Genomic DNA, 14851 nt, shown 5'->3' with positions numbered 1-14851 from the left:
TTCCCGGGCAGGTGCTGTGGTGCAGTGGGTAAAGCTGCCGCCTGCAGTGCCAGCACCCCACATGGGCACTGGTTTGAATCCTGGCTGCTCCACTTCCAATCCAGCTCTCTGCTATGGCCTGGAAAAGCAGTACAAGATGGCCCAAGTCCTTGGGCCCCTGCACCCACATGAGAGACCCAGAAGAAGCACCTGGCTCCTGGCTTCGGATCGGCGCAGCTCTGGCCATTGCGGCCATCCGGGGAGTGAACCAGCGGATGGGAGTCCTCTCTCTGCTTCTGCCTCTCTAGCTCTGCCTTTCAAGTAAATCAATAAATCTTAAATTTTTAGATTCCCAAACTCCACCGCAGGTAAAGACTGGGTTCTGGAAATCAGGCCATGGAGACTTACATTTTAACAAGCACACCAGGCAATACTGAACATCACTGCACCACTGTGCTACAGACTCACAGCTTCACCCCACACCAGACAATATCCCTGCAGTACAGAGAGCTGCTTCCAAGTGCACGGTGGTGCCTATTTGAAGTACGCCTTACAAATTAAGCTTGAAGTAGCAGCAGATCATCTCCTGTGTCAGAAAAGATGACCATGGAATAAGATATTAAAAGGCATTAGGGGAAAATGGGCATTTTGAGGTCTATTAGGTCCGAAAGTACAGAGCTACTAAATGAACAATAGTTGCTACTTAGCTGCTACTGTGTGCCTGGAATTTTATTGTGAGTGTTGTATAAATAATCTTTTTTTTTTTTTTTTAAGATTTATTTATTTGAAAGACAGAATGACAGAGAAAGAGGAGAGATGTAGAGATCTTCCATCTGCTGGTTCACTCCCCAAATGGCCGCAATGGCTGGTGCTGGTTCAGATTGAAGCCAGGAGCCAGAACTCTATTTGGGTCTCCCATGCGAGTGACAGGTGTCCGAACACCTGCATCATCTTCCTCTACTTTCCCAGGCACGTTAGCAGAGAACCAGATGGGCAGGAGAGCAGCCAGAACGTGAAGTGGCGCTCTGGTATGGGACGCCAGCATTGTAAGCTGTGGCTTTACCTGCTGTGCCACCATGCTGGCCCATTAAGTAATCTTAATTAATTTACCATGCTCCTCTATGCAGGATTTTTATAAATTAGGAAGTAAGGCCTATAAAGACTAAGTTGTTCAAGGTCACAATGCTAGTAATTGGTAGAGCTGGGTAAGAATGACAGCACAATGTTCACAATGGAACACTGCCCAGCAGTAAGAAGGAACACACACAGCGTGGATGGATCTCAGAGTGATTACTCAGCATTGGAGCAGTCAGACAATGAAGACGTATTCCACGACCCCATCCACATAACACCCCAGAGAACACAAACTACCTAGTCTGCAGTGACAGATCAGTGGCTACTGGGGAGATGGCTAACTGAAAGGCGGCGGGGGGGCAGATTACTGAGGGCCATGAAGAAACTCTTCGAGGTGCTGCTTCCTTGTGGAGATGGTTCCAGGGCATACATCACAACTTCTCAGGCGACGTACTTCACGGAGGCCCCGACTCCTGCATGGCAAGCAGGCTGCTGTGAAGCTACAAGTGCCAGAGAAGTGGAGTGCCTAAGTGCAAAGTGGCACCTCCCCAACTCCATATTTAATTTAATCTGATGTTCTTAAAGCATCTTTTCCCTTTTTTCTTTCTGGAGTTGAAAGATTTATTATGGACTCTAACAGAATCCATTTTAAACACAGCAGCCAAGTGGTCTGTAGAGCTCTTAGTCTGACCTCTAAAACCGGAGAAGAAACAGCATAAGCCTATAATGATCACCAACAGAGAATCTCTGCTCTTTCAAAGTACTATTAATGTCATTGCCATCAAAAGATTAGAACAAGAACTGGGAAAAAAGAAAGAAATGTTGAATGAGTCCATCCATGTATAACAGACATTCTTGGGCGCCTATTATATGTCAGGCACTTTTAGGTACTAGTGTTAGAAAAAAATTTTCAAGACACAGTTCAAGCAAGTATAAAGGTGATGTTAATAATTCGATCCTGCTAATCTAGGGAACAATGTTGCTTCTCTGTAGCCAAAGGAAAGCAGAAAGGAAGCCTTAAGAGAGAAAATATGGAGATAAGGCTGTAACCTATCAAGGCAACAACAACAATAACAAAGCAACAAAAATGATGAACAGTTAGGAGGACAAGCAAGTGCAAAATATAAAAAACCTTAATGTCCTTCAGCATAACAGGTACAATGTCTCAACTGAGTCACTGAAAACCGAAAGGCCAGCTAAGAAACACAGTCTGATAACCAGCTGGCAGTTCTGTCAGGCAGTTCCGGAACCTTCATGCCCCATGCCCCATTTCTGCCCTGCTGGGATGCAGTACAACCTAGAAGGGAACAGCTCTGAAGGCAGACGCTTAGGTTTGAATTCTGGCTCAGAGTCTCAGGAGCTCTGCCTGTGATACCTGCCAGGTTACATCACTTTTTTTTTTTTTTTTTTTTTTTAATTTTATTTGAGAGGCGGGGAGACAGAGAGACAAGAGACAGAGAGAGCTCCCATCTGCTGGCTCACTTGCCCAAACGCCCACAACACCAAAGGCTAAGCCAGGGCCAAAGCTGGGAATGCAATCCAGGTCTCCCATATGGCTGGCAGGAACTCAGCTACCTGAACCATCCCCACTGCCTCCCAGGGTGCACGGTAACAGGAGCTGGGCATTAAACCCAGGGACTCCAACGTGGCACAGAGTGGCTTAACCACTAGGATAAATGTCTGTTCCTGTGTCACCTCCCTGAGAAAGTTTTCTCATCCATAAAACAGAACCAAAAAATAGTGCCCACTTAATCATGAAAGGATGGTATCATCAAAGAAGAATTCCAGAACAAAACTAACTGTAAGTTGGGGTTTGCATGGCGAGCAAAACGGGTTGAATATCCCTTATCCAGAATGCTCAGGAACAGCATCATTCCAAATTTCGGACTTTGGAATATCTGTACTAGCTTTACTCCTTCAGCAACTCTGTCTGAAAATCCAAACCCGGGGCTGGCACTGTGGTGTAGTAGGCTAAAGCTCTGCCTGCGGCACCATGTGGGCGCTGGTTCGTGTCCCAGCTGCTCTCTTCCAATCCAGCTCTCTGCTATGGCCTGGGAAAGCAGTGGAAGATGGCCCAAGTCCTTGGGCCCCTGCACCCATGTGGGAGACCTGGAAGAAGATCTTGGCTCCTAGTGTCGGATTGGCTCAGCTCCAGCTGTTGTGGCCATTTGGGGAGTGAACCAGCAGATGGAAGACCTCTCTCTCTCTCCCCCTGTCTCTGTAATTCTGCCTCTCAAATAAAAAAGAAATAAATCTTAAAAAAAAAAAAAGGAAATCCAAACCCAAACCCTCTGCAAGGCGCCCACAGGACACTCAGCAAGTTTCAGGCTTTAGAGCTTTTCAGACTTTGGATCTCTGGATTAGAGATGTTTATGCCACTGCACTTCACTGTGCAAGTATCCTGCCTTGTACTTTGCAAGACTGCCCTTTAAGGAGTGTCAGAAAATTTAAAGCTTACAACACCTGCAGCCCCACAGTAGTGTGCATTTCCTCCAATGGCAAACTAAAATAATATCCTGAGAACACGAAACCAGCAAACAAATAAAGCTCCCGAGATGCCTACCTCCTTCTGCGGGCCTTTAATTTCTGAACATTCTTCTAGTCTTTTTAAAACATCCTCAGTAACCAAGACTGCATCTGAGAAGACACTTTCATTTTCTAGAAGGAAATCCAGGTGGCAGCGCTTCCTCTCCCATTCTGAATGTGGAACACAATAAAACAAATCAGTCACTAAGCACGTGAAGCAACGGAAAAGCTGGAGCTGTCTGAGGACGCTCAGGTCGTAGCTGTGTCCCCAGCTCCTCTCCCAGCTCCCTCCTCTGTTCTCTCCTCAGCCTGGGTCACAGCACGGATCATCAGCAGAAATTTCAATCCTGCTTTTGCGTGCTGTAGTTCACCTCCAGCCGCTCAACCGTGGAAAACACAGGCACTTTTAAAAGAACGCCCCAGTCAGGCACTGTACTCCATCTTGGTTTCCTGCCTCAAAGAAGTATTGGGTAAATTTATCAATGAAACAAACAAAAGCTACTAAAGATCATGGAGCCTAGTCACTGACAGAAAACAAAACAGTAATTAAGCGAGTGTTACCTGGTTTGGTGCTCGCCTCCTCTGCCGCACTAAAGGTCTGGACGACAGGGGACGGGCAAGGACTTTCAGCGGTCGGAGAAGGCTCCACTGGCGCTCCTGCGCCACCCACCGTCTCCTGACCACTGGCAGGGTCCAGCCCGGTCTCCTGTAGAGCTGCAGGCACTGCTTCCTCTGCCTCAGCTTTCACAGGGCCCCCCGCCGTGGCAGGCCCCTCCGGGGGAGGAGGTTCTGTAGAGGAAAGAACTTCTACTTCAGACTTCTCCGATTCCTTCCCGGGCGGTTCGGAGGCTGGCGGAGACACATCCCTCACCAGCTGGCCCTGGACAGAGCAGCTCACGAGGCTGGTCAGAAGGTTTTTACAACTCACGGCCACATCGAACATCTGGAGGCTGTCAGCTAAGGAGATGATTTTGGAGAAGTTGTGCTTGCCCACAGGCAGTCTGCCAGTGTACATCATCTCCAGCAAGAGGGCAAACTCCTCAGGGCTCACCACACTCGCATCAATGGAGATGGTGTCTGTGTTGTCCAGCAGGGTTTTGAACAGGAGGCTGGCTGCAGCCAGGACGAGCTTGTGGGCCCTGAAGTAAATGGTCCCGATGGAAATGGTGCAGTCACAGAACTGCTGCTCCTTGCACAGGGTGTAGAGCTGCTGCAGCAGCTGCCGGCTGTAGTTGGGGAGCTCCATGGTGTCAGCCCGGCCCCTAGGACCTCTCTTCCTCTCTCCTGCCAGAGTTCGCGGTGAGGATCAGTCCTGGGGAAAGCCACAACACCGTGTTACAAGTTCACAGAGAACCCCTTGAATGAAATGCTCAACAGACAAAAGCTAATTTCACTCCTTCGTTCAACAAATGTTGCTCCACAGGGAGGGGCAGTGTGCCAGGTTTGCTGAAGTAACGGTAATTAGCAGGTATCTACATGGGAGGGGCTCGTTTGTGCTTTACACGTGTGATCTGCACGACTCAGCAGCAAAGGTCCTATTTCCTCCCCATTTTACGGATGTGACTAACGTGCACAGGGACGGAAGGAAGCGCTTAAGAGAAAGCAGACATCCAAACTGAGTGCCGGCCAGAGCCGCGCTCACTAGGCTAATCCTCTACCTGCGGCGCCGGCACACGGGTTTCTAGTCCTGGTCGGGGCGCCGGATTCTGTCCTGGTTGCCCCTCTTTCAGGCCAGCTCTCTGCTGTGGCCCGGGAGTGCAGTGGAGGACGGCCCAAGTTCTTGGGCCCTGCACCCGCATGGGAGACCAGGAGAAGCACCTGGCTCCTGGCGGCCACTGGAGGGTGAACCAACAGTAAAGGAAGACCTTTCTCTCTCTGTCTCTCTCACTGTCCACTCTGCCTGTCAGGTAAAAAAAAAAAAAAAAAAAAAAAAACCCTGAGTGCCACACCTCAGTGACTTCAAAGCTGCAGCCACACTCCAAATGCCAATCCTGGCCCCTAGGAGCTCTCAACCCAATGGAGGTGACAAACACGTAGGCACAAACTTATGATGATGTCCTCCACTTCCTCCATCTGTCCACAGCATTGGCCGGATGTCACCATTCCCACCCTGGAAAACACACTGTGCACGGATTCAGCTCCACTCACTAGCCACACCTGCTCAAGTTTCCCTTGGTGTCGACTTTGGCCTCTAATGCTAGAGTGTCCAAACTCAGTCATCCACCTTTCAGCTTCTCTCTCATCTGATTCCATCACTTAGAAATCTCACGCAATGCTCACAGCTGTCAGGCTTCCCTCTGCTCCTCAGCCCTCCCCTCTGAACCCCACATGACACTTCCATCTACCTACTCAGCATCTCCAACTGAAAACCCAAGAGGTTTCTGAAGCCTAAGATGCCCAAAACTCTCCTACCATCTTCCTCAGTTCACAATTATGTCCCAGTTGTTCAGACTGAAAATCTAGAAGTCATCTGTAGTCACAGAATTTTTTTTTTTTTAATTCTAATAGCCTATATCCAACCCTTTTTATTTTCTACTGGCTCTACCTTCAAAATAAAATGTAACAAAAATTCAATCACTAATCACTACCCACTGCTGGCTAGTGTCCTCACCAGCCTCCTGCTCCGCCCTTTGCTAAACTACCCCCACACCTTGCCCTAACTTCCATCCTGTAGTCACAGTGACCTGTCCTGAACATGGCCAAATCTGTCACTCTGCACAAAAGACAGTCTCAGGGGAAAATTCAAGGTTCTCACAATGCTCCACCAACTCCTTCATGCTCTGGCTCTCTTCAGCTTTCTATCCTCATCTTCCACCTAACCTGCTCCCAGGCATGCTTCAGCCTCCAAGTTGCTTCTTAAATGAGGGTAATTATAAAAGTTCATGGAAAAAGGAAGTTTATTTTGGCATAAAATTTTTTTTTGAGATTGATGTAGTTTTTACATAATATACATTTTCCATGAACTTTAAAAGTTGTTTACTTATTTGGGATGGGAGTGGGGAGGGAAAGAGAAAGAATGCAAGCTCCCATCCACTGGCTTATGCCCCAAAATGCCCACAACAGCACTGGGCTAGGAGCCAGGAACTCAATTCAGGTCTCCCAATGAGTGGCAGAAGTCCAATTACCTGAGCCATTACCACAGCCTCCTAGGATTTGCATTAGTAGGAAGGAAGTCAGAAACCAGAGTCAAGTATCAACCCCAGGCACTCTGATATGGGACACAGGGGTCTTAGCTGGTATCTTAATTACTGGGCCAAATGCCCAACCATTGATGAATTTTTTTGAATGCCTCCCTCCCCCAGTGTGCATGGTTTGCTCTCTCACTATCATTAGGTCTCTGCCCAAAAGCCAAACTATGGGGCAAAAACCCCGAAAGCACTGGTCACTGTGTAGAGACATAGGCTCACCAAAAGACTGACCCGGGGCCTGCACTGTGATGCAGAGGGCTAGGTCACCACTTTTGACACTGGCATCCCAAATTGGAGTGCGGGTTCCAGTCCCAGCTGCTCTGATTCTGATCCAGCTGATGTGCATGGGAAGGTAGCAAAAAATGGCCCAAGAACTTGGACCTCTGCCTCCCATGTGGGAGACCTGGATGGAGCTCCTTGCTCTTGGCTTATGGGGAGTGAGCCATCAGATGGAGGACTGACTTACTTTCTTTCTCCCTTCCCTCCCCCCACCACCCTGTCAGTCTGCCTTTCAAATAAAAAAAAACTTTATTAAAAAAAAAAAAAAAAAAGGGCGAGCCCTAATCATCCTAATTGTGGACTACAGGATATTCTCCCTACCCCTAACTACTACATTCCTACAGCCATCTGCAGCAGCTCCATCCACGCAGTACAGCACGTCCAGCTTTCAACAAAAAAGTTACAAGGCATACTAAAAGGCAAACAGTGTGGTTTGAAGAGGTAAGCATCAGAACCAGACTCTGGTAAAGCAGGAATGTTAGAATTATCAGACTGGATTTTTTTTTTTTTTAAGAGACTTATTTATTTATTTGTTTGAAAGCCAGTTAGAGAGAGAGAAAGGAGAGGCAGAGAAATATCTTCTTCCATCTGCTGGTGCACTCTCCAAATGGCCACAATAGCCAGGGTTAGGCCAGGCTGAACCTGTGAGACAGGAGGGTCATCCAGGTTTCCCATTTAGGTGCAGGGACCCAAGTTTCTGGGTCATCTTCCCCTGCTTTCACAGGTGCATTAACAGGGCACTGGATTCAAAGTGCAGCGGCTTAACCTGCTACACCACAAAACTAACCTCTAGACTAGGAATTTCTTAACAGTATGATTAATATACTAAGTAAGGGGTTTAATGGAAGAAAGTGGAAAACTCCAAGAAGAGATGGATAATGCAAACAGAAATATGGAAATTCTAAGAATAAAGAAATTCTAGCAGTCAAGAACATCATATCAGAAATGAAGCACTTGATATTATCCTGTGCCCATCCATGATAAGAGACTTTCTGCAAATTAGAAAATAGAAGGGAACTTGATAGAGTACCTATAGAAAACCTGCAGTTGATAGAGTACCTATAGAAAACCTGCAGTTGATAGAGTACCTATAGAAAACCTGCAGTTGATAGAGTACCTATAGAAAACCTGCAGTTGGCACTTACTTAATGGCAAGAAACACAAAGTTTTCCTGCTAAGATCAACAACACAGCAAAGATACTCCTTCACATAACTGCTTTTCAATATTGTCTGGGAAGTCCCAGCTAATGCAACAAGTACAGGAAATAAAAGGTATAAAAATTCGGAAGAAAGATCTCTCTCTTTGTTTGCAGATGACATGGTGGTCTACACAGGAAATCTAAGAGAACTGTCCAAAAACAAAACAAAACAAAATTTCCTCCTGGAATAAAAAATTACAGTAAGTCTGCAGGATACAAAGTTAATATAAAAAAGTCAACTGCTTTCCAACAACCTAGAGGTGAGCAAATAGTCTGAAATTTAAAAGCATCACCAAAATAAAACTACTTAGGTAAAACCTAACAAAATATGGCCAAAAACTACATGAGGAAAACTACAAAACTCTGATGAAAGAACTCAAAGACCTAACTAAAACAGATACATTCCATGTTCTTGGATAGAAAGACTCAGTTTTGTTAAGATGTCAGTTCCTCACAATTTGATTTACAGATTCAACACAATCCCAGCAAGTTACTTTGTGGCTCTCAACAAACTGATTTTACAGTTTATATGGGAAGGCAAAAGACACATACTAACCAACAGGACACCGCAGGACAAAGTTGGAGGACTAATGCAACCTTACTACAAGGCATGGTGCTGTGGCATAGTGGGTTAAGCTTCTGCCTGCAACACCAGCCTCCCAAATGGGCGCCGGGTCACTTCCCGGTTGCTCCTCTTCCACTCCAGCTCTCTGCTTATGGCCCAGGGGAAAGCAGTGGTAGATGGCCAGAGTGCTTGGGCCCTTGCACTCATGTAGCAGACCTGGAAGAACATCCTGGCTCCTGGCTTCAGATCGGCCCAGCTCCAGCAGTTGCAGCCATTTGGGGAGTAAACCAACGGACAGAAGACCTTTCTCTTTGTCTCTCCCTATCTCTAACTTTACCTCTCAGATAAATAAAATATTAAAAAAAAAAAAAAATCCTACTACAGGGGGCAGAGGCTGGGTCAGGCAGACGCCAGAAGCCAGGAACTCCATCCATGTCTTTCACATGGGTGGCAGGGGTCCAAACACTTGGACCATCTTCTGCTGCCTTCCCAACCAAATACACTAGCATACAGGTGGATCAAGAAGTGCAGCAGCCAGGACTTGAAACAGCGCTCCTATTGATAGAGATGTTGGTGTAACATTGTGGTACAGCTTAAACCGCTGTACCACAATGCTGCCCTGAGTCAAATGATCTTTGACAAAGGAGCAAAATGGTATTGGAACAACTAGACATTAACATAGGAAAATACGAAACTAGACATAGACCTATTCCCTTCTCAAAAATTAACTCAAAATGTATCAGTGACCTAAATGTAAAATTATAAAACTGTAAACTCCTAGAATATAACACAGGGGAAAACCAGGATGACTTTAGGTGTGGGGACAATTCTTTAGGTATAGCAGCAAAGGCATAATCCATGAAAGAAACAATTGATAAGCTGAACTTCATTATAATAAAATAAAAACTTCTGTAACAAGCAAAGTCAAGAAAATAAGAAGATAAGCCACAGATGGGGAAAAATATTTACAAAAGATACATCTGATAAAGGACTGTTACCAAAATATACAAAGAACTCTTAAAAATCAACAAGAAAATGAACAACCTGATTTTAAGAATCTGCAAAACACGTGAACAGAAGAAAGATTCTTCACCAAAGATACACAGATGGCAGGTGAGCATACGAAAAGCTTTTCCACACTGTGTATCAATAGGAAACTGAAAATCAAAACAATGGAGATACCACTACACACCTACTGGATTGGCCAAAACTGCAAACACGGGTACCAAAGGATGACTACGACATGGCACACAGACCATCAGTCCTGACACTGAAAGCTGCTGAGAATGCAAAGCAACACACCTATACTTTGGAAGACAGCCTGGCAGCTTCTTACAAAACCAAACGTACTTCTCCCACACAACCCAGCAATCACACTTTTCGGTATTGACTCACAGGAGCTGGAGGCTTACTTTACACAAAAGCCTGCATGTGAATGTTTACAGTAGCTTTCTTCATAGTTTCCAAAATTTGGAAGCAACTAAGAAGTAGGTAAACAGATAAATGAACTGTGGTATAACCAGACAATGGAATATTAGTTAGCACTAAATAGAAATGTGCTGTGAAGCCAAGACAAGACATAGAGGAATCATAAATGCACGTTACTAAGTGAAAAGCCAGTCTGAAAAGGCTACACATTGTGATTCCCACTATATGATGAAAAAGGCAAAACTATGCAGAGTGAAAAGATCAGTGTTGGGGCTGGTCAGCGAGGGAGGAACAATGAAGTAGAAAAGAGATTTCTAGGGCATGAAATTATTCTGCATGAATATAATGGTACATACAGGTCACGAGACATTTGTCAAAACCCACAGAATTCACAACACTAACAGGGAACTCTCATGTAAACTGTGGACTTTGGGTAATTATGATGTGTCAATATGTGGGTAATAAAGATGCTGACAGTGGTGGAGGCTGTACACGGTGTACGGAATGGGGACTAAACAGGAACCCTTGTGCTTTCCATTCAAGTTTTCTGTGTACCTAAAACTGCTCTAAAAAAACAAAGTAAGCCATTACAATAAAAATTCCCTAAAATGCATATAAACTTTTCCATCCTGACAACCTCAAACTTCACCTATACCACTGTACCTAAACACTGTTGGGCACTCATGAATTTATGTAGTTTTTTAAGACTGCCCAAAGAGGATCTTTGAGAACATCCTGCCCTCTATTTAGTAGTTTGTTTTAATATCTGTATTATCAGATTGTGTGTGTGTATGTATATATGTGTGTGTATGTATATATAGATAGATAGATTTAAACAGATGAAAAAAAAGTCCTAAGAGCTAAATGACTTGCCAGAACAGTAGGCAGACTCAGGAACAGGTGTTGGCGCTGTGGCGTAGTGGGTAAAGCCGCTGCCTGCAGTGCCGGCATCCCATATGGGCGCCGGTTCAAGTCCCAGCTGCTCTACTTCTCATTCAGCTCTCTGCTATGGCTTGGGAAGGCAGTAGAGGATGGTCCAAGTGCTCGGGCCCCTGAAATCGCATGGGAGACTCAGAAAAAGCTCCTGGCTCCTGGCTTCAGATCAGCGCAGCTCCAACCATTGGGGCCATCTGGCTCACTCTCTGCCTCTAACTCTTTGTAACTCTTTCAGATTAATAAATAAATCTTGGCCGGCGCCGTGGCTTAATAGGCTAATCCTCCACCTTGCGGCGCCGGCACACCAGGTTCTAGTCCCGGTTGGGGCGCCGGATTCTATCCCGGTTGCCCCTCTTCCAGGCCAGCTCTCTGCTATGGCCCGGGAAGGCAGTGGAGCAGGGCCCAAGTCCTTGGGCCCTGCACCCGCGTGGGAGACCAGGAGAAGCACCTGGCTCCTGGCTTCAGATCAGCGAGATGTGCCGGCCACAGCGGCCATTGGAGGATGAACCAACAGCAAAAAGGAAGACCTTTCTCTCTGTCTCTCTCTCTCACTATCCACTCTGCCTGTCCAAAAAAAAAAAAAAACTTAAAAAAAAAAAAGTCAATCAGCAAAATGTTTAGGAAAAAAAAAAAAAACGCAAGAACAGGACTGAAATTTCTCTCTCTTGGTACTTATGGAAAGAGAAAAAAATTTCCATAAAACTCAAAATAAGCAAAGGTAGTACCTATCTAAGTAAAGGAGTAACCAAAAATTTTAAAATAAACTTATTTAAACATTTAATATTTTAACAAAAAATTAGAGCATGAATTTAGTTTGCAACTAACAGAAAGCATAAACTACTAGAAAGGCACTGATGTGAACAGGACCAATGTACCTCCTCCTCCCCCTAACCCTGACAACCACTGATCACTTTACTCACAAATCCTATCAACATAGTGTGAATTTCCTGTCGTAAGAATCAGGCCTTATGGATTACAGTAAACCAACAGACTTTCCTGCACATCTGTCTGAACACTCTTATTAACAAGAAACAAGAGACGGGATGATATTTTCATGGCACACTAAATTTTGCCTTATGGTCATTTTTCCAGGGAGGGTATCCACATCTTCCACCAGGTTAAAATGTAAGACACACCAGGGAGATGTTTTAAGCATTAACTACAGGTGCTTGTAGTCAGAGCTATTTAATATAACATTTAAACAACTAAATTAGGAGAGCTGTGGCGCAGTGGGGCAGCTGAAGCCTGCAGTGCCGGTATCCCATATGGGTGCCGGTTCAAGTTGCGGCTGTACCACTTCGGATCCAGCTCTCTGCTATGGCCTAGGAAAGCAGCAGCAGACAGTCTAAGTCCTTGGGCCCCTGCACCCACATGGGAGACCCAGAAGAAGCTGCTGGCTCCTGGCTTCGGATCAGCCCAGCTCTGGCCAATGTGGCCATTTGGGGAGTGAAGCAGCGGATGCGAAGACCTCTCTCTCTCTCTCTCTCTCTAACTCTCCCTTTCAAGTAAATAGATAAATCTTTAAAGGGAAAAAAAAAAGAGAGAGAGAAAATGGAATAACTTTATAGCAGAATGTACAGCTGGAAAGGGTTAAAAAATACTGAACCAGTTTTGGCTTACCAATAGGTAAGATATTAAAAACACAGATACAAACTTGAGCAACAGAAGGGAAACAGGATAGCAAAGGCTGAAAACATTCAAGGGCGGTCAAGGGCTACACGATGAATGTAAACTGGCAAGGCTGCAAGTTGAAATTTTATTGTGATTAATAGGAATACTAATTAAAGAGCAGACTTTTAGCAAAACGGCATGCTGAGCTGATGCAAACAAGTCTTTTCTCCCACCTCAAACACATAGAAATGCTGGATAAAGCATTAAAAAATGCTTTTAAAATACATAGCCAAGATTTTTTAAAAATGAAATCCCCAGGCACCTGAAATGAAAGAGACACCAATATCAAAGCTACAACAGTAAGTGGCAGCTGAGACCATGGTGGTCCACAGAGGCTTTAAATTCCTATACAGACTCTGAGCTTGAAGGAGGAAACTGGAGACGTAGCTCCAAGCAGGTAGAAGGTGGGCAAGTTAGAACTGAGATCTTGCAAAAAGCCTAGGGCCTCACACACCTATTCCTCCATTACGTGCAGTCTGACAAACCCCTGCTCCCTGGTGCAGGGAAACAGACACAGATTTGCTAATTGTCTAGGGCTTGAAGAAGAAAAAACATTTCCACAAAAAAATCTAAAATGCAGGCCCACACCATACAGAGGTATTCATGCTAAAATTTTATATTCTTTTTTTTTTTTTTAAGATTTATTTATGGGCCTGGCACTGTGGCATAGTGGGTAAAGCCGCCGCCTTCAATACCAGCATCCCATATGGGCACTGGTTCTAGTCCAGGCTGCTCCACTTCGGATCCAGTTCTCTGCTATGGCCTGGGAAAGCAGTGGAAGATGGCCCAAGTCCTTAAGCCCCTGCACCCACATGGGAGACCAGAAAGAATCTCCTGGCTCCTGGCTTCGATTGGCACATCTCCCGCCGTTGCGGCCATCTGGGGAGTGAACCAGCAGATGAAAGGCCTCTCTTTCTCTGCCTTTCCATAACTCTGCCTTTCAATTAAATAAATGAATCTATTTTTAAAAAAGAGATTTATTTATTTATTTGGAAGAGTTACAAAAACAGATCTTCCATTCCCTGGTTCACTTCCCAGATGGGCAATGGCCAGGTTGAAGCCAGAAGTCTTATCTGGGTCTCCCACGTGGGTGGCTGGAGCCCAAACACTTGGGTCATCTTCCATTCTTTTCCCAGGCCATAACCAGAGAGCTGGATCGGAAGTGGAGCAACCAAGACTCGAAACCAGTGTCCATATGGGATGCTGGCATCACAGGTGGTGGCTTTACCCGTTAACTCCAGGATGCTGTCCCCAAATTTTATATTCTTTATTATACAACATAAAAACAAATCTCTGGTACAGAGTAAAAAACAAACAAAACCCCGGAATATTTTCATGACCCAGAGCACAGGGATTCACACAGGAGGAAAAAAAAGGAGTTCCCTATTACAAAACACATGAACAAGACCCAAATGTGAAAGGGAAATCTATAAATGTAACAGCAGGAAACGTCAAGGGGACTTGAGGTAGGGTAAGGAAAAGACTTCTTAATGCTTCAAAAGCTAAAAGCAAGCAAACAAAAAAAGGGAGGAGGTGAACTTGACTGCAAGGTATCAAATTCTGCCAAAAAAAACCCTATAGATAAGCCGGTGCTGTGGCTCAATAGGCTAATCCTCCGCCTGTGGCGCCGGCACACGGGTTCTAGTCCTGGTCGGGGCGCCAAATTCTGTCCCGGTTGTCCCTCTTCCAGTCCAGCTCTCTGCTGTGGCCCGGGAGTGCAGTGGAGGATGGCCCAAGTGCTTGGGCCCTGCACCAGCATGGGAGACCAGGAGAAGCACCTGGCTCCTGGCTTCAGATCAGCGCGGTGCGCCGGCCGCAGCAGCCATTGGAGGGTGAACCAACAGCAAAGGAAGACCTTTCTCTCTGTCTCACTCTCTCTCACTGTTCACTCTGCCTGTCAAAAAAAAAAAAATCTATAGATAGATCAACAGACAACTGGACAAGCAGCAGAAATGGGAGATGGTATTTGAAAAGAATTAATATGTAGAATATTCAACAAATTCCAA

General features: G+C 45.5%; 1 protein-coding gene across 6 annotated transcripts in view; it reads right to left on the bottom strand.

Annotated features, from left to right (window-relative positions):
* Positions 1–14851, bottom strand: part of ZBTB40 (zinc finger and BTB domain containing 40) — an 89131-nt gene that overhangs the window by 40626 nt on the left and 33654 nt on the right. For all 6 annotated transcript variants that reach the window (XM_062190593.1, XM_062190592.1, XM_062190595.1 and 3 more), the window contains 2 exons: positions 4141–4891; positions 3617–3750 (listed from right to left, as the gene is read on the bottom strand). In XM_062190593.1, coding sequence (XP_062046577.1) covers positions 3617–3750; positions 4141–4825 — 819 coding nt within the window. In that variant the 5' untranslated portion in view covers positions 4826–4891. The remainder of the gene's footprint in view (positions 1–3616; positions 3751–4140; positions 4892–14851) is intronic.

Source organism: Lepus europaeus, chromosome 5 (assembly GCF_033115175.1).
Source record: "Lepus europaeus isolate LE1 chromosome 5, mLepTim1.pri, whole genome shotgun sequence".
NCBI classification, from domain to species: domain Eukaryota; kingdom Metazoa; phylum Chordata; class Mammalia; order Lagomorpha; family Leporidae; genus Lepus; species Lepus europaeus.
The sequence above is the reverse complement of the archived record's forward strand: the minus strand, read 5'-3'. Positions and strand labels throughout refer to the sequence as shown.